The 20,845-nt window shown below is 40.3% G+C and overlaps 1 protein-coding gene across 2 annotated transcripts in view; it reads left to right on the plus strand.

The window, feature by feature from the left end:
* The window catches only part of LOC126295076 (exosome component 10-like), a 186,999-nt gene that overhangs the window by 38,031 nt on the left and 128,123 nt on the right, over window positions 1-20,845 (plus strand). For both annotated transcript variants that reach the window (XM_049987321.1, XM_049987322.1), the window contains exons 3-4: window positions 2,389-2,500; window positions 11,440-11,553. In XM_049987321.1, the coding sequence (XP_049843278.1) occupies window positions 2,389-2,500; window positions 11,440-11,553 (226 nt within the window). The remainder of the gene's footprint in view (window positions 1-2,388; window positions 2,501-11,439; window positions 11,554-20,845) is intronic.

The raw sequence follows: 20,845 nt of genomic DNA on the forward strand, positions 1-20,845 counted from the left end.
GTTAGTTTGACAATTTTTGGACACTTATAAAGCTATATTTTCACAAATTACCAGTACAAGTGATTTTGGTATGTAATTTATTTTGTAGCAAATTGGTTTTTGTAGTTCGCAGTCCTGCAAAAAAATAGATCACCCCTGAACAAAAAAATAGATCATCCCTGAACTTCACTGTGTATCAGTGCAAATAAATGTGTGTTTTTTTAGAATTTTTGAAACCTACGATTGTCCTTTGCATAATCTGTGAGCAATTAGTAGCAAATTGGCATTTGTAATTTAATTACTGTAGCAGATTTTCTAACTAACACATTGTGTTACACCTAGATTACCCTTAAAAAGGAGTAGCCCCATATATTATCTGCATTTATTGTAAATTAACTAACAACTATAATTAATCTTAAAATGTTTAGGAAACTAGTAGTTTTTAGCACAGGTTTCTGTATTGCTTTAATAGAAATCTTGTTTTGTGTATTTGCATCAGTTCTTACAGGAAATTAGCAACTTTTTAGCTCAACAAATTAAAAGATGATCAATGGCTTAGTTTAAAGTTATTTGTTTGTGTCTTGTAATACATTGCGCACGCCAAAACGCAGCCCCACTGTGAATGCTGTTCTCGAGCACGGGATGGGCTGGTTAACATTCTTAAGCAGCTGGAAATTGGCCTGGCTACTGTCAAATGATTGGCAGCTGCTGCGAATCGGTGTGTTTGAAGAGCTCCCGAGATCTGTGATACAGGTACCAGAGTTACATCAAGTACTATCCTCTTCTGTTTATCCTTCCTGCTCTGCAGAAAGTATAAGATCTAGGCATCCCGTACAGCATGGATGAGGACCAGGAAGGACTCAGGCTGTTACACCTATCCCCCTAGCCAACAAGTTTGAGGCGCTGTCTCTCATTGAAACTGAAACGTAGCTAGTGGGATTCACTTCATCTGTTTTGGGGAAACCTGTTTTGTCCAGTGTTAAGAGGCAGCAAATATAAAAGAGTAGGGGACTATTAATCGTCGGAAGTTCAAACATATGGTGAATGAAAGTACCCCTTAGGACACCTTTTTTTCCCACCAGCTGCTTATTTTTTATGACCCACCGATTATTTCTTATGGGGGGTCGTATTTTGCCACTTAGCCGCTGTGACTGAGTCCGGGGTCCAGTGTGACTGAAAGTGAAACCACACCGGCTCCCGTCCCCACTCACACCGTTGCCCGTGTCCCGCCACGTGCAGGCGGGCTCTATTTGTTTACATCTATTTGATATCTTTTTTTTGTGCAGCAGTAAAAAAACTTATAACTAATACAAAATCAAGTGAGATATTAATAAACGAAATTAAATATTTAGAAAGAAGGAAGGAAGAGAATTGAATAGAGAAGAGATAATTATAATATTGCCCGTCACCTTGTTGTTGGCGGTGGCTAGGGTCTTGGAATGACCCTCAAGACGCTGGCCATCACTCACCATGCCTTTAACATCTACCATCCTAAAAACTAACTTAACTAGAAGAGATTAGGGTACGTTAAAGCCCTGCCCCTTAGGACAGCAAGGGGCAGGAAAGGATGCTAGGTGCATTCATTGTGCATGTCTGAGGGCCTCATTTAACAATTTGAGGAGGCTATTGCCACAGCCATTGAGGGAACAGGGTGTAATCAATTTGGTTAGTCACTGTCCTTTACCCACCTGTCTCCTCTAATGTTCCCATTCCAGCACTATACAGCCTTCTGTCCCACCAAAACACCCACAATCTCTTTATTTCTCTCCTTTTCTGCTGTCCCCCACCTCTCGCCTTCCGTCTTACCTACTGACTGCACCTCGCTGCCCTACCCTCTCCCCACCTTGTCCCTGTATGCTCCCACAAACATCACTTTACTGTCCCCCTCTCCTATCCTGTTATCCCTCCCCACCCTGCCCCAGCTTCCTTCTTACCCCCACCACTCAGGTTGCTTCTTTCATCAGATGCAGCTGCTCACAGTGTGGCCTCAGCAACCAGACAGTGGTCGCGTAAGTGTGTTTATTGTCTTATTCAGAAGAAGGCCTTTTGGCCATAAGCTTACTTGTTTAGTAGTCTTTTTTGTTGTGCCTGTCTATGACTCAACATCCCTCATTATTGTGAGTAGCAGTCTACCCTTTTCTTAATATTGCCAATAATTTGTAAATTCTAGACAATGGCGGCATGTCACTCTGACTATCACTTAACTTTTTTTCCTCAGAAAATCAGCACTCCGCGCGCGTGTGTGTGTGTGTGTGTGTGTTTTTTTATTTGTTTGTTTCACATGTGAGTGTTTTATCAGGACTTTGTTACTCAAGCGTCTAGCTGCAGCTTGCCAGATGTTTGCTTCCATCCTTTTCCTGCCACATATTGACGTGGACGTCCCTCTGTTTGCACAACACTCTGTTCCAGACTGTCGATGATACTCAGGCACCAGGGGATCGGGGCGAACGTGGTGCGCCGCGACGTGGAGGAGAAGTTCGACCTGGTTGTGGAGGCCAACGATGCCATCCTGGAGCGTGTGGTGAGTGACAGCCGAGCTCGTAGTCTGGTGGAGCCCAGCATGGCTTGCAAATGCGTCAGACACCATTATCGAGTAGGCTGTAGCAGCTGCCTCCTCTGGGACATTTAGCCCTGCTTTGGTTTTTGTCATGTGACAGACTATCATCGTGCTGCTGCTGACGATGACGATAACGATGATGATGACGATAACAATGACGATGACGATGATGATGATGTTGTTGTTGTTGTTGTTGTTGTTGTCCTCATTGTCATCGTGTACATTATGAAGACTGGTTTGTAGTAGCTCTCCGTGCTACTCTATCCTATGCAAGCCTCTTCATCTCCGAGTAACTACTGCAACCTACATTCACTTGAACCTGATTACTGCATTCTTGCCTTGGCCTCCCTATCTACTTTTGACCAATACACAGTTCCTTCCATTATGAAATTGACGATCTCTGTGTTTTGGGATGTGTCCTGTCAACCGATCCTCCCTTTTAGTCAAGTTTTGTTTCCTCTCCCAGGTTGGATTTGGTACCTTCTAATTGGTTATTCGGACTACCCATCTACATCATTGGGCCCTTTCTTAGCTTGCATTTATCGCAAACCTCATGCCTGGAGCAAACTCGCAAAGAACTGGAAAAAAGCACAGGTGACTTCTGTTTAAAAATGGTGTAAAAGAATAGCCCCATAAAATTGCAGACTAATATCCTTAACATCGGTTTGCCACAAAATCCTTGAACATATTCTCAGTTCAAATATAATAATCTTTCTTGAGGACAAAAAGCTGTCCATAAATCAGTACCATTCTAAAAAGCATTACCCACGCTAAATTCAACTTGCCCTTCTTTCACATGACATCCTGCGAACTATGTTAAAAGGCAACCTGCAGGTTACATATTTCTAGATTTCTGAAAAGCATTTGACATGATGCCCCGCTGCAGACTATTAATGAAGGTACTAGTGAAAGGAATAGGCTCCCAGATATGTAAGTGCTTTGAAGAATTTTTAAGTAATAAACCCAGTACAATGTCCTATACACTGAGAATTTTGTCACCACCAAGGATATCGTCAGGAGTGCCCCAGGGAGGTGTGATAGGACCACTGTTGTTCTCTATATACATAAATGATTTGGTAGACAGGGTGGGCAGCAGTGTATGGTTGTTTGCTGGTGATATTGTGGTGTATGGGAAGGTGAAGGTGTTGAAGTTGATGAACTGTAGGAGGATACAAGATGACTTGGACAAAATTTTTAGTTGGTGTGATGAATGACAGCTAGTTCTAAATGTACAAAAATATAAGCTAATGCCGATGAGTAGGAAAAACAATCCCATAATGTTCAGATACAGCATCGGTAGTGTTCCAGTTGACATGTCGATTAAATGTCTAGGTGTAACATTGCCAAGCAGTATGAAATTGAATGAGCATGTAAGGACTTTAGTAGGGAAGGCAAATAATTATTTGACTTTGGTTTATTGGGAGTATTTTAGGAAAGTGTGGTTCATCTGTAAAGGATCCTGCATAGAGAGTGCTAGTGCAATCTCTTCATGAGTACTGCTAGAGTCTTTGGGACCTGTACGAGGTCGGATCAAGCAGGACATTGAAACGATTCAGAGGTGACTCACTAGATTCGTTATTGGTAGGTTCAAACAACATGCAAGTGTTACAGGGATGCTTCAGGAATTCAGATGGGGCCTGTTACGTCGGTGGCATAAGTTATTTGTTATATACAACAAGAATTACTGTATATATATTTTATATATTTTTATTTTTAATTTATCTACATACTTCTTTCTCTCAGGGATATGATCTTTTCTTATCACTTTTACTTACGTGCATAAGTAAATATGAAACAGGTTCTGGAAGGGCCTCAGTTATTCGTGTACCAACTTTAGAGTTTGAACGTGATGACTAAAATATAGTTCCGTTAACCGAATTGAATGTAATTTTGTTAATTTTTGTTTATTGACTGCAAAGCAAGACTTGAGAGAATTTTGATTGTTGCTGTGGAGCGGCCAAGATAAAACTTATTGAACTCGTGGAATCTTTGTAATTTAAAAACATGAACTTTAACGTAAACTAATTATCTGTTGCAATTTTAAAAAGGTTCTTATAACGAAATATCTTGCATTTACAGTTACTGTTAACACTGAAAAATAAATTAATACTTCGGCGCGTAATGGTCGACCAGAGGCTGCATCGGAAGATGAGCTTCTCACAGTGCAAATTACTCAAAAAATTCTTATTAAAAATAATTAGCCACTGCGAGCATTTGAGGTGACAACTATTACAAAGAAATTCGTTTTGTAATAATAATAACAAAGTTTTTTTAGCAATAAATACGAATAACTTAAATGAAATATGTGTAGCCGCTCAGTGGCTGCCTTCCGTATAGCGAAACAAAACAGTGTGTGTATCACAAAATACGTCCTTCCTCCTCTGCCGTACAATCGTTTCTCTTTCAATCCTCTTTTATTTTCATAGACATTAAATAAAGATGCTATCGCTGCATATCAGTTGTTTCAAGAACATTAACTATATCTTTTACACTATATTCATAAAATACGTAAACTACGATTTACAACCACTAAAAATGTCAATATTTATGAGACGTACCATCACAGGCCCCTGATGGGAAGTTGACATTCTTTTTGCGAAACATTGAGGAAATTTGGAGAACTGCCATTTAAAGCCGGCTGCAGAATGATTCTACTGCTGGCAGTGTACATTTCGAGTAAGAACTGCAAAGATAAAATAAGAGACATTAGGGCTCGTATGGAGGCATAGAGGCAACTGTTTTTTCCCTTGCTCTATTTGTGTGTGGAACAGGAAAGGAAATGACTTTTAGTGGTATGGGGTACCCCCTGGAAGAACCACACGGTATCTTGCAGAGTATGTATTTAGATGTAGATCTAATCTACAGCATTCATCTGTAGCAGAAAATTCAATAGCTTCAATTCTCGTCATGTCTGAACTGTTTCACCTCTGTACAAGACTACACTCCATAATTCCTAACACTTTAATTCGTATTAGATATTTGCAGATCCTCTTTTTTCAGTAATACTTTCCTTGCTATAGGCATTCTACATTTTATATCTTCTCTGTTTTGGTCATCAGCTGCTGTTTCGATTCCCAAACAGCAAAAATCATCTATCTGTAGTGACTCATTCCCTAATTTAATTCTTTCAGCACCTCCCAATTAAAGTTGACTAGATTCCATTAACACTATTCTACTTTTGTTGATATTCACCTTATAATCTCTTTTTGAGGCAGTATTCACTCTTTTGAAATGTTTCTCCTAATGCTTTGCTGCATGTGACAGAACTGAAATGTCATCGGCAAGCCTCAAAGGTTTCATTTCTTCTCCCTGAACTTTAATTCTGTTTCCAAATTTCTCATTGGTTTTCTCCGCAGCTTCCTCCATGTTCAGACTGAATAACATCAAGGATTAGCTACAACACTGTCTCACTCCCTTCTCCATCAATACTTCCGTTTCATATCCTTTGACTCTTGTGTATGACTGTATTCTGGGTTCTATGCAAGCTGTTGGTGATCTTTTCATTTTTTGTGCTACTACTATTATAACAACTCACACGGAGTATGTCTTCTTTCTGTCTCCAGCACTAAGTCACTTATGACTTGAAAATATGCGATCAGAGTTTTACATTAAATGTTTTCTACAAGTAGGTGCATTTGGACTATGGAATAATTGAAGGCACTGTGTAGCCAAAGCGTACAGTGGCAGGCAGGCAGATAAAGGAAACGGGTCTTGTTGCATATTGTCTGGACAAAATTTTCCACTCTTGGATTTGGCCACTTTTTGCTTTTTACATCTCCAGTGATGATTTTTTCCCATTACACCATTGTTCTGTGTTCACATGAAACTACAAGATTTTACATCTACATCCGTACTGTGCAAACCACCACAAAGTGCGTGGCAGATGCTACATCCCGTGGTACCAGTTGTTAGAATATCTTACTGTTCCAGTCACGTATGGAGTGCGGAAAGAATGCCTCTGAGCATGCTGTAATTATTATAATCCTATCCTCATGATCCCGAGCGATACGTAAGGTGTTGTTATATATTTGAAGACTCGTTATTTAAAGCTGGTTCTTGAAACTTTGTAAGTAAATGTCCTTGGCATAGTTTACTTCCATCTTCAAGAATCTGCCTTGTCAGTTTCTTCAGTATCTCTCTGTCACTCTCCCACAGGACAAACAAATACCTGTGACCATTCGTGCTGCCCTTATCTGTATATGGTCATTACCACATGTTTGTCGTACTCGGTATGGTTCCCTCACACTTGAGCAATATTCTAGAATGGGTCACACAAGTTATTTGTAAACAGTCTCCTTTGTAGACTGATTGCACTTGCCCACTATTCAACCAATAAACCGAAGCCTACCATCTGCTTTACCCACAACTGATTCATTATAATCTTTCTATTAACTATCCCTGCAAAGTGTTACACCCAGGTAAATGTATTATTTGACCAGTTCCAACTGTGACTCATTGAAATTATAGCCATAGGATACTATTTTTGTTTTGTTTTTGTGAGGTGCACAATTTTACATTTCTGAACACTCAAAGCAAGTTGCCAACCTCTGCACCACTTTGAAATCTTATCTTGATCTGACTCAATATTTATAGATAACTGCATCATCTAAAAAATGATCGAGTTTATTATCAATATTGTCAGCAAGAATATTAATATATAGCATGAATAGCAAGGGTTCCAACAAACATACCTGCGGCACACCAGAAGTTACTTTCACATACAATGATTATTCTCCATCGAAGATAACATGCTGCATCCTCCCTACTGTTAAGTCCTCTGTCCAATCACAAATTTTATGTGATACATCATATGATCATACTTTTGACAATAAGTGTAGATGTGGTACTGAGTCGAATGCTTTTAGGAAATCAAGAAATACCTCATTGCTTCGATCAAAAGCTTTCAGTATGGCTTCTAATAAAAGTGGAAGTTGGGCTTAACACGATTGATGTTCTTGCAATCCATGCTGGTTGGTATGGAAATTCCTGTAAATGATTCAAAATGTGGAAGGGAAACCAGCAGGATACTACCCACTAAAACATGCTCTATTCAGACCAATCAAAGGGTTTTACTGTCTCTTTCTCATATATTTTTGATTGCAGGTTTGAAAACTTCAAAACAAGAAGCGGCTAACTATTAAGAAAATCAAATTTGGTTCTTTGTTATCACTGAAGTGTAAAATGCCGTTCATGTTATGTTGCTGGTGTATTAATATTATAATTTCAACAGACTTACATTCTGCTCAGTTGTGTTAATGAATGTCTCATCGTTTCCTCGCAACATTATAAGTCGTAGAAAAACGAAATAACATAACTTTTGTTAAGAATTATAGAGTAGCAACTGTTTAATGTCTCGATGTTTGTCTTCTTTGGCCGTTGTTCAGCTGAGCTGTCTGTTCCAGTCTTATGCACAATATCTTGATCAGTGGCCCAGTGATCTATGTAGGTCACGTTAGCTGTGTTATTACGTGTACTCGCTGCCCGGACTCCTCAACTAAATGGATCACTGCCACGTGCTGTCTCTGCATCGTCACTGCTGTGTTCGGTTGATAGTAGGCAGCAGCCAGATTGCACAGGGGCTGCTTCTAGCGTATTTTGGAATTCAGAACACAGCCAAGTGAACATTTAGATTAGAACTAAAAATGTGAAATTTATAACCTGTCTTGTTATTCTTCTGCAGTGAAAACACATACATATGAGTAGTACTGTGAAAATCTGTAAAAATGAAAAAAATTCAGAGTGCAGTATTGAAAGAATTTTCCCTGTCATCTCAATTCTTTCTCAAGTCATATAGAAAGCCCATTTTCAGCTGTCCACACACAGAGTTCTGGATTTCTTTTTGGAGGGCATCACACTTTAAATTCAACAAGTAACTTGAAATAAGTAACAGTTGTTTGGTTGTGTGTGCGAATGTGTGTACTCATACTAGAAAAACAGCAAGAGCTCCAAAGTTGAGTGTTAACGGTTTTCTTCTGTGTGTGTGTGTGTGTGTGTGTGTGTGTATGTGCTACATGCCAGTCGTCTATGGGTATGTGGTAGTCTTTCTCTTATATCTTACCTAACATTAATAAACTGAAAAATGTAAAAGCATATGGTGCCAATAACGAAAAATAAAAAGAGAACTTTTCCAAAGAATTTAAAGTTAAATAAATGTGCACAGACTATAGGCACATTATACTGACTTATGTAGACACAGTGGCCAACTTGTGAATCAAAAGGAAAGTAAAGTGGGATGTTCCCTGCTGTACTTCATGAATGACCAGAGGGAATTTGTTCTGAAATTACTGACATGGTTATCTGGAATATCTCTCTCCTCTCAATGTATTGTTTCTTCCTTTTGTGGACTTCATGTCCTGTGCTGGAAATGGAGATCGTGCTTATCTATTTTCAATGATCTTCTAAATGACAGAAGTCACCCTCTGAAGATGTTTTTATATTCTTCTAGCTCATACAATCTAAGAACATTCCATATAACAACTGCAAGCAGTTTCAATATGTTAATCACATCAAGTGTTAGAAATTGATAAACAGCTCAGAGTCAACTCTCTGTCCAACTTCAGAGCTGTCTTCTCTCTTTCATGACATCATCCATAGTCAATGCATATTCCACAGAGCACAATGTCTGGCTAAGGCAGCTGTGCAGCTGCACAGAGTAATTGCCAAACTAGCAGGTGCCCAAAAGTATGACCAAATTGTCATCGTCGCCCCTTCTTGCAGAAATGATGCATTGGTCATGCTAGTTAATGTGCACAAACAATTTAGATTCTCCACACAACATGTGTATCCAAACCCTCCAAACCTACTAATAAAATTCAACTGTGTTTTTTGTGATTGGCATTCATCGGTACTGTAAACATTGTGCAACACATCACTTCCTGACTTGGTATGTTACACATAAAAACGCCTTTTTTACTCTGACGTGTCTGTGGTCTGATTGCTGAAACTGAAGGTTGCAATTGACTGGCTAATACTGTAAAGTGTTATGCTTGAATTGGAAATATATCATTAAGAAAATTCCCAATATAAAATTCATTGCAAAAGAACCCTCCTCAGAGTGAAATGTAAAACTTTTGGTTCAGATCAGCTAGACATTGTAGAATCTTATAACATATTCTGAGCTCAAACTTAATGAGGGATATCGAACAGAATGATCCCAAATGCCAACCAACATGTATTCCGAAAACTTCGATCACGTGAAACCCAACTCGCGCTTTTCTCGCGTGTGATACTGGAAGCTTTGGATCAAGACAGTCAGATAGATGCAGTATGTGTTAGTTTCCAAAAAACATTTGACTCAGAACCACAGCTAGGCTTATTATCAAAAGTATGACCGTATGGGGTATCAAGTAAAATCTGTGACTGGATTGAGGACTTTTTGGTAGGGAAGATGCAGCGTGTTATCTTGGATGGAGAGTCCTCGTCAGATGTAGAAGTAACTTTGGACATGCCCTAGCAAAGTATGTTGGGACCCTCTCTGTTCTTCTTGTATAGTAATGACCTTACAGACAATATTAATGGTAACATCAGACTTTTTGCAGATGAGACATACATCTATAATGAGGTACTATCTGAAAGAACCTGCATAAAATATTCATTCAGTCATAATATTTCAAAGTAGTGCAAAGACTGGCAACTTGCTTTAAATGTTAAGAAATGTAACATTGTGCACATAAAAAACGAAAAAAACATAGTATTCTGTGAATATAATGTGTGTTGGAATCAGCCAACTTGTGCAAATACCTGGGTGTAACACTTAGTAGGTATATGAAATGGAATTATTACATGGACTTAATCGTGGGTAAAGCAGGTGATAGACTTTGCATTTCCCCAGTATTCTACCAATAAACCAATCAGTCTACGAAGGAGATTGCTTACAAATCACTTGGATGACCAGTTCTAGAATATTGCTCAAATGTGTGGGACCCATACGAAATAGAACTAACAGGGGATATTGAATGTATACAGAGGGAGTAGCCTGAATGGTCACAGTTTTTTTTTTTTTTTTTTTTTTTTTTTTTTTTTTTTTTTTTTTTTTTTTTTTTTTAATTTGTGGGAGAATGCCACAGAGATTCAGAAGAAACTGAGCTGGAAGGCCCTTGAAGGTAGATTAAACTATCCCGTGAAAGTCTTCTAACAAAGTTCAAGAACTGGCTTTAACTGATGACGGTAGAAATATATTGCAACCCACTATGTACTGCTCACATAGGATTATGAGGATAAGATTATAATAATTAGTCAATGTACAGAGGCATTCAAACAATCAATCTTCCCATGCTCAATACGCAAATGGAATGGGGAGATGTGCTGGTTAATAACTGACACAATGGGATGTACCCTTTGCCATGCACTTCATGGTGCTTTGCAGAGCATAAATGGAGTAGTATATATCTCCACCGCTCTGTTGTCATACGGGCCAATTGGAACCGACTGACTGCCACGTTACCCTGTGCCGGTGGCATCATCAGGATGTGTTATGGGGGGATGTGGGGTCACCACACTGCTCTCCCAGCCGTCGTCGGGCAATGCAGATCTTGGATTTTCTCCTTCGAGTAGCTCTTCAGTCGGCATGACAAGGTGGAGAGCATCCCATTCCAGTCCACAGCCGTTCCAGGAATTGAACCTGTGTCCTTCACGCAGCCTCCAAACGTCTGACCATTAAGACCAGTAGATAAAATGACAAATACATAATCCCAACTGGAAGATGCGATCTGCGACTGGCGGCAATTAGTCCGCTACTCACGGGTCACATCTGCTGGCAGGTCTCACATGTGCAGCTTCTAATGTATGTCTAGTTTTCTATCACAATACATTTTATATTTTGAATATTCCTAGAAACTCGTCTGTTAAATAAGAGTAGTTAACCATGTGGAGATGCAATTGAGAGAGAGTGCTCCTTGTGACAGGGGCTGAACTTGGATGAGCTGGCGGGCATTCGCCGCAACCCAGAGCCCGTGCTGCTGGAGGCGGCCATCACACGGCCGGTTAGTGCGCCCTGGAACAGCACCGCCGCCACTGAGGTGAGTACGAACTGTGCGTGCACTTGAGGTACGTGTGTGTTACACTGTGGGAGGGTCTGCTGCAGAAAGGAGCCGGTCATTATGTTTGAGTTGTGGCTCCATTCGTTAGTAGTCTCATTGCTCTAGATGTGAGGCTGTCCGTCTTGTGAGTTTATTGTGAGACAGAGCTAGGTCTCATAGTTACGTGTCTGTTGCACGAACTGATGGATGTTGTTTATTTACAATACTGTCATGCAAAGGCGTTATCAACAGCAGTGTGTTTTTTCCAACAGTGTGTCGTGTTTTCAGTTCTGGTAAATATAACAGTGCATAATAGTTACGGCTTTTGTGGCCTCTTCTTGACAAATCATCTGAGGGCACCTGTGTCAGGTTCTTTGAACAGTGTTTATTTGATGATGGTTCCGATGTTTTGCAAGCACGAGTGGTTGGTGTAGTGTTATATGCCGACATTTTGCAGTCCCTATTTATAACAAGGAAAGATGATTGTGACCAAATAGTAAAGTAGTATTAGGTAGAGAATAATTCACGAAACACATACTGTGTGCGGTCATTTTGTTTCACGTTTGTGAATGGAGAGGTGTGCTTTTCGAGCAATTGGCAAGGCGTGATTAAACATCTTCACCTGTTGCGGACAGGGACTTTCATCTTTTGACAACGTTGCTTGGCTGTGTCTCAACTGTCGAGAAGCGGACACCCCCTCCAAGAATAAAAACAGTAGCGAACAAAGGAAGGTCTAAAACAAAATGCCACTTTCTTCTTGTTGATCCTCCGTGGCGAACTTTCTATTTACTTTAAATTGTTTCATCTCTGAGGCACAAAGTAATTCTGTTCTGTACACCTATTGAAACAAATATGACAGTCAGTGATGAAGTGTTGACATCATTTTGTAATTACAGTAGATATCATTTTTCCTACTACCAATAACAGCTGCAAAGGAGAAGAGTTCGAGTCTTTCCAGGTCTACACGTGGTTCTACAGAGATACCACTCCGCAAGACCTTCGCAAAAGGAAGGTAATTAATAGCGACTGAGTTACATCAGAGGTGAATTAATACGCGATACGTCGGTCAAATGTGAGTGTTCTAACTCTGGTTCTAACACGTAAGAAGACGGTCAAAAACATTTCACTGGCATTGTTGAAGCTTCACCCTCTGTTGCTGGTGGCAGACTGGAGTCAAACTCACAGCCACAGATTATATCTACCTGGCACGGCAATGTCTGAGGACTTAGCTATTGTTGTTATGTTGTTACCATTACGGTTCTTCCCTTCTTACTACAATGGTCATTTGCTGCAGTACGGGAATCCAGGAACTGCTCATCTTGAGGCTTCCCTCTTTCTTGTTGAAGCTGTTGGTACATTTGCTGGTTTCTGTGGCTTAAGAACTTTCAGCTTTGCAGCGCGTCAGCAATCGTAAGTATCGAAATAATTATAAAAAAATCTGCCTCGATTGCACAAACTGCCTAATTACCTAGGTTTCAGTGTGGATAACCACACTTTCTTCAGAACAAATGTAAAACAGATTGCCTAAATAGGCATAGTCAAAGGCTAAAATCAACACCTACAGCGGCAAGACCCCGTATCATTTTTTTTTTTACAGATAGACAGTGCGTATGTACCAAGTCAGTAATATTACTTATCTCAACCCTGTGTGTGCTGCCTCGCCCCAGCCAACGTACGATGGTCACAGGCTCTCCACTACAGGCTGCTCACATGCGTGGCTATCGAAGTCACTGCGCATGCGTGCGGCCAGGAAATGCTCTTCTTACGCATGGGAGCGGGATTACAAAGTTAACACGGATCGGGACCTAACTGACTGCCAAAAGTTGTCGCACAAATAGCAAATTGAGCAAATGATAAAAGTGATGATGTGGGAATTAAGATGTATTTAATAGCAACGCTCGACAAACATTGTGTATGGATGGTAAATCAGCCACAAGCTAATATGGAAGCCCTAGAATTAGGTAGAAATTACAACTAAACTAAAAAGATAGCTATGCTAAGGATGTTATTATCTGTTAACAATAATGTACCGTGTATTTGTAAAAAAAATTTTATGGGCTCTTGCCACTGTAGGTGTTGATTTTGCTTTTGATTATGCCTATTTAGGCAAGCTGTTTTACATTTGTTCTGAAAAAGTGTGGTTATCCACACTGAAACCTAGGTAAACACCAGGTAGTTTGTGCAATCGAGGCAAATTTTTTATAATTATTTCTGTTACTTCCCTGAATGACGGGGTGTGGTAGCCCTTCTTCACAGCTATAACTCCTCTGTCAGCAAATTATATTATGTGGTCATTATCACATGGTATGTGCTTTAGCATAGCCAGTTTCTCCATCTGTTCCAACTTGGTGATTCTGATGTCATTCTGATGTAGATTTTTCCATATGTATGTGGTATATTCATGACATTGGAAAAGGGTCCCTTTTGTCCTTTGCTGATCTACGGCCCTCTTTTATCTTTATCAGTTTATAAATAGTCTTTATGCTCTGTTTATGCTGTATATAACTGGTTCTTCCCATCACCCTGGGAATGTATGGCAGAAATGCCGAAAGTATTTGATTCTGTGACACTTCTTATGTAACTGTTGGAGGACCCATTGCTAACCAGAACATTTTTCAAGTGTCACATCTGGTGTCAGGTGCTGCAGCTCATATAACACATTTTCTATATGTTTGTTGTTGTTGTTGTTGTTGTTGTTGTGGTTTTCAGTCCAGAGACTAGTTTGATGCAGCTCTCCGTGCAAGCTTCTTCACCTCCCAGTAACTACTGCAATCTACATCCTTCTGAATCTGCTTAGTGTATTCATCTCTTGGTCTCCCTCTACGATTTTTACCCTCCACGCTGCCCTCCAATACTAAATTGGAGATCCCTTGATGCCTCAGAACATGTCCTATCAACTGATCCCTTCTTCTGGTCAAGTTGTGCCACAAACTTCTCTTCTCCCCAATCCTATTCAATACCTCCTCATTAGTTATGTGATCTACCCACCTAATCTTCAGCATTCTTCTGTAGCACCACATTTCGAAAGCTTCTATTCTCTTTTTGTCCAAACTATTTATCGTCCACGTTTCACTTCCATACATGACTACACTCCATACAAATACTTATCAGAAACGACTTCCTGACATTTAAATAAATTCTCGATGTTAACAAATTTCTCTTCTTCAGAAACGTTTTCCTTGCCATTGCCAGTCTACATTTTATATCCTCTCTACTTCGACCATCATCAGTTATTTTCTTCACCAAATAGCAAAACTCTTTTACTACTTTAATTGTCTCATTTCCTAATCTGATTTCCTCACCATCACCCGTCTTAATTATACTACATTCCATTATCCTCGTTTTGCTTTTGTTGATGTTCATCTTATATCCTCCTTTCAAGACACTGTCCATTCCGTTGAACTGCTCTTCCAAGTCCTTTGCTGTTTCTGACAGAATTACAATGTCGTCGGCGAACCTCAAAGTTTTTATTTCTTCTCCATGGATTTCAATACCTACTGCGAACTTTTCTTTTGTTTCCTATACTGCTTGCTCAATAAAGAGGTTGAATAACATCAGGGAGAGACTACAACCCTGTCTCACTCCCTTCCCAACCACTGCTTCCCTTTCATGCCCCTCAACTCATAACTGCTATCTACTTTCTGTACAAATTGTAAATAGCCTTTCGCTCCCTGTATTTTACCCCTGCCACCTTTAGAATTTGAAAGAGAGTATTCCAATCAACATTGTCAAAAGCTTTCTCTAAGTCTACAAATGGTAGAAATGTTGATTGGCCTTTCCTTAATCTATCTTGTGTAGTTTATGATCATATTAATCGTCAAAATTCTGGTTCGAGTTGTGGTTTGATAGTGGTTTGACCATGGTGGGCCATGTGCTGTGAGAAACCGACCATGTGATAAAATTCACTTACACGGAAGTTCTCATTGTGGGGAAGTGCTACCACACCCGCTTGTTCACAGAACCTAAAGAAATCCACAAATATGAGAATAGCTTCAACAAGAAAGAGGAAAACCTCAAAACGAACAGATTTGGAGTCCTGTGCTGCAGAGAATGACTGTTGCAGGAAGAAAGGGGAGAATCACAGTGGTAATGACTGTGGAAAAGCCCACAGACATTGGTACACTAGATAGTGGGGTTGTCAGAAGTTCTGGAAATTGATGACACTGAGGAATATAAGGGAACTACAGATGTGTATTAAAATCCATGGAGAAGAAATAAAAACTTTGAGGTTCACCGATGACATTGTAATTCTGTCAGAGACGGCAAAGGACTTGGAAGAGCAGTTGAACGGAATGGACAGTGTCTTGAAAGGAGGATATAAGATGAACATCAACAAAAGCAAAATGAGGATAATGGAATGTAGTCGAATTAAGTCGGGTGATGCTGAGGGAATTAGATTAGGAAATGACACACTTAAAGTAGTAAAGGAGGTTTGCTATTTGGGGAGCAAAATAACTGATGATGGTCGAAGTAGAGAGGATATAAAATGTAGACTGGCAATGGCAAGGAAAGCGTTTCTGAAGAAGAGAAATTTGTTAACATCGAATATAGATTTAAGTGTCAGGAAGTCGTTTCTGAAAGTATTTGTATGGAGTGTAGCCATGTATGGCAGTGAAACGTGGACGATAAATAGTTTGGACAAGAAGAGAATAGAAGCTTTCAAAATGTGGTGCTACATAACAATGCTGAAGATTAGATGGGTAGATCACATAACTAATGAGGAGGTATTGAATAGAATAGGAGAAGAGGAGTTTGTGGCACAACTTGACTAGAAGAAGGGATTGGTTGGTAGGACATGTTCTGAGGTATCAAAGGATCACAAATTTAGCATTGGAGGGCAGCGTGGAGGGTAGAAATCGTAGAGGGACACCAAGAGATGAATACTCTAAGCAGATTCAGAAGGATGTAGGTTGCAGTAGGTACTGGGAGATGAAAAAGCTTGCACAGGATAGAGTAGCATGGAGAGCTGCATCAAATCAGTCTCAAGACTGAAGACCACAACAACAACAACAGATGTGTTAGGGAAGTCTGAAAATAACACTGGAAACTCCTCGTTTTGGCTCATCGGATGAAACGGTTTGTTTATGGATACACCACCCATCGTCACAAGCTGGGCGCACCTGAGTAGCTGCTGGGCGTCATGCACCCCCATCTTACTCAGTCTTTCTTACCACTTCTCCCGTGCCCACCGCTCTCCTCAGCCTGCAGGCAAATAGCCACTAGCTGAGCAGCTGCCGACAAGAAGGGCAGGGAGGCGTGAGGAGTGGTTTGTTTGAATCTCGGAGGATTGCACGAGCAGAGAGTTTGTTGACATGCTGTGGGTGACTCGTGACTACGGCTGAATGCTGAACAGCAGATTTCTTTGACGAGCCAGGACTGTGGGCCAGTTCTGCTTGTATCCCTGACAGAGCAGGCCTGGCGATCTGAGGCCTGGCATATCCCTTTGATGTAGAAGCCTCGACCGTTTGATCTAGTCTGTCTGATCTGCCCACAGGCTTGGTCTGTTCATCTGTGGTGCATCATCAAGGTTTAGGTTAACGAGAGAACGATTCTGGACTGTTGAAGTGCTTGAGATTGGTGTGGTGAGACTTTAAAGCAGAAGCAATGTGGAGAAGCTGGAAAAGCTGATAAAGCTTGACAGAAGAGGTACATATTCCAAAAAGTTAATGAACTGTATAGGAAGGTGGCATGGATACTTCCTGAGAGGAGAGCGGAATTAACGAAGAGATCACTTCTCTCAGAGAAGAGTTTTGACTTTGTTTTCCATTGATTGATTTTAATTATTTGTTTGACTTTTTTAATTTGTCAAAACACTGAGAATTTTTTGGCAGAGGAAATGTCACTGTACGTACCCCAGTGCTGTCGTTCTTATTTTTGAAACTTTAATGTTGTGTTATACAACGTATTCCATTTCTGTTTCCTGTCCGATCTGACACATATTGTCACCTGGAAAGTTCATAAATCCTGAATGGGAGGAGCAGATAAAACTTGCTACTAATTTGCAGTTTGAGTTAACTCGTTGATAAACATAGAAATCCTGTTATTAAAAAAAGCTTTTATTTACCTGTTGACTCACCCCTTCAGATAATAAATCCTGTAATGATGATGATGACGACGACGATGACGATGATGACTTGCTGTTCATTCAAAGTTAGGGTTAATAACATGTCCAGAAATACAAAAGTTGTTACTTTTTTTGGCAGCTTACTTGCTTACTCCCCCTTCAGACCTCAAAATTTTTCAGGGAGTAATACTAAAACTGTGTCTGGAAATTGAGGAATTTCTCGTTTGACAACTTGTGGCAGCCCTGAGTACATAGAATCTGGGACTGTAAGCTTGACTGCAGTCCACTGTCAACAACGGAGGGTGAAAATTTGAGAATGCCAACCACCAGTGCTGTCAAAATGTCAGAAACATCGTCAAACAGATGTCAGTTGAAGAACATGGGACAGAAGTTGACAGGTGATTTGTCAACAAGTTGCCACAATAGCCTTAACAATTATACTGTGGTATGTTTACCAGAACTGAAAACACAGAGTCTCATATAAAAAAAGACTGCTCTTGAGAACACATTTTCGCACCAGTGGTGTAAATAAACTACATTTGTTAACTCGTGCAACAGAGAGCTAACTTCCAACAAAATAGCAAGTCAATGAATTTTTGACCACATAATTTTATTGGATAGATAAAAAAACTATTCCGAAGTGGCAGCAGAACACACGCATAAAAGAAGGTTATAATTAGGTAAGACTTCGGAGCCAGTGGCTTCTTCCTACAGAAGTGTTCAAGGGGAAGGAAAAGGGAGTACAGGAAAAGGACTGGAGAGGTCTGGGAAAAGCGATAGGTTCTGGAAAAGTCACCCAGTTCTGCAGGTCAGGGGGGACTTCCCAGATGGAAAGAGAAGGAAAGGCTGGCTCCAAACGCTTGCCTGATTATAACCTACTTTTATGTGCGTGTTCTGCCACCATTGGGTGAGCAGGTTTTTTTTATCTATCCAATTACATTAAACTAACTAGTCAGGTGTAGTGCGAGAATATTGAAAAATAAACAATAAATTCTTTATTTCACTACGTTTTTATTAAAAAAAATTGTGATCAATGTAGGTCGTGCTTTTTAATGGTATGTTTCCTAAAAGCAGATAGAATATCTATTTTGTGTTGAGGAACAGTGAGACATGAGCTACAAGATTAGGCAGATAAACTTTTGAGTGAAAACTTAAGGAACCTTGCCAGAAAGAAAGTTTTCACTTGGGTTAGAATTCTGATTTCTCAAAAAGGTTTCTCTTATTGTTTACCAAAGACTTGTAAAACTACAGCTACTTCCTTTCTTGCAGCATATCCTTAAGTTGTTTTTGAAGGTGGTAGCCACAATTGTAGCCACTGAAGTGATAAACTAATAATTGATGTACAGCAAAGATAAGAAATCTGCAGCACACAGCAGTGTCATCTTTTCATCAAAGTATGGTATAGAAGTGGGAAGTGACACACTATTAGATCTGTAGGTTACAGTACGATAAAAAAAAAGCCTTACAGTGTTCTAAGTTGCATTTTCTGATATGAGGCCATGGTAACACTATTGAGAGATCGGTGTTCCAACCAGCCAGTCTCTCGTACAGAGTGACTCACCAGTCACAGTACCGCATTTTCTTCGCTTCATGTAGGTTAGGGCAGCAGATTACCTCGCAGAGGAGAACTTGCTTTATATAATGATCATCAGGCCGGTACACTGACTGATCTGATTGTGGCTTTTGATGCTTTTCCACACTCACTCAGGCTAATGCTAGGCCGGCAAATTTCACAGATTGATAGCTGCAATATTGCTTTTTCTTTTTGTATATCTGTTTGTATTGACTCACTTGAAATACAATCTCTAATGTTGCTTTTAGCACCATTACTTAATGGAAAATCTAGCAACACTGGCAGTTAATATTCCTCCTTTATTAAAATGGAATGCTTTGAAGTCAGCTAAAAACTACACTACTGGCCATTAAAATTGATACTCTACGAAGATGATGTGCTACAGACGCGAAATTTAACCGACAGGAAGAAGATGCTGTGATATGCAATTGATTAGCTTTTCACAGTATTCACACAAGGCTGACGCTGGTAACGACACCTACAACATGCTGACATGAGGAAAGTTTCCAACCGATTTCTCATACACAAACAGCCGTCGGCCGGCGTTGCCTGGTAAAACATTGTTGTGATGCCTTGTTCAAGGTGGAGAAATGCGTACCATCATATTTCCGACTTTGATAAAGGTCGAATTGCAGCCTATCGCGATTGCTGTTTGTCATATCGCGACATTGCTTCTTGCGTTCATAGAGATCCAATGATTGTTAGCAGAATATGGAATCGGTGGGTTCAGGGGGGTAATACGGAACGCCGTGCTGGATCCCAACAGCCTCGTATCACTAGCAGTCGAGATGACAGACATCTTATCCACACGGCTGTAATGGATCGTGCAGCCACGTCTCGATCCCTGAGTCAACAGATGGGGACGTTTGCAAGACAACAACCATCTGCACCAATAGTTTGATGACATTTGCAGCAGCATGGACTATCAGCTTGGAGACCGTGGCTGCGGTTACCCTTGACGCTGCATCACAGACAGGAGAACCTGCGACTGTGTACTCGACGACGGACTTGGGTGCACAAATGACAAAACGTCATCTTTTCGGATGAATCTAGGTTCTGTTTACAGTATCATGACGGTCGCATCATAGACTTATTATGCTGTGAAGTAAGCATAAGTCCACATTGAGCTAACCGGGGCATTTGCCTCCAATACAATCAAGACAGCAGGTGCAGTGATAGGATGGCACTTGCAGAATTGCACACATCTTGCTTCGCTATGCATAGTAGATGATATTGAGCAGTGATAGCCAGTTTTCATTGCACTATGTTTAGTGAAACAAGATGTGTACAGTTCTGTAAGTGTCATCCTATCACTGCACTTGCCGTCTTGATTATCAGAGGCATGTGCACTGGTTAGCTTGATCTGGATGTATCCTTACTCCACAAGCATAGCAGTTCTACAAATGTCTCTCAATTCCCCACAATCTGTTGCTGCCCTACAAAGGCGAAAAGCGGCATTAATCAATATTTTCGCAATCAAGACTGTTTTATTTAGGAATAATCTTTATATGATTGCTGTACCAGTCAGCTGGATGAAGGTAAAGATGTTTTTATTTATATTGTTGGTGGACTCTTGTAACAATGTCACAAAAAGCGATTTCATTCTCGCACATCCTCCACGATTCTACACGGAGTACGCGAAAGAACTTGTCCTC

Source organism: Schistocerca gregaria, chromosome 11 (genome assembly GCF_023897955.1).
Source record: "Schistocerca gregaria isolate iqSchGreg1 chromosome 11, iqSchGreg1.2, whole genome shotgun sequence".
NCBI classification, from domain to species: Eukaryota; Metazoa; Arthropoda; class Insecta; order Orthoptera; family Acrididae; genus Schistocerca; species Schistocerca gregaria.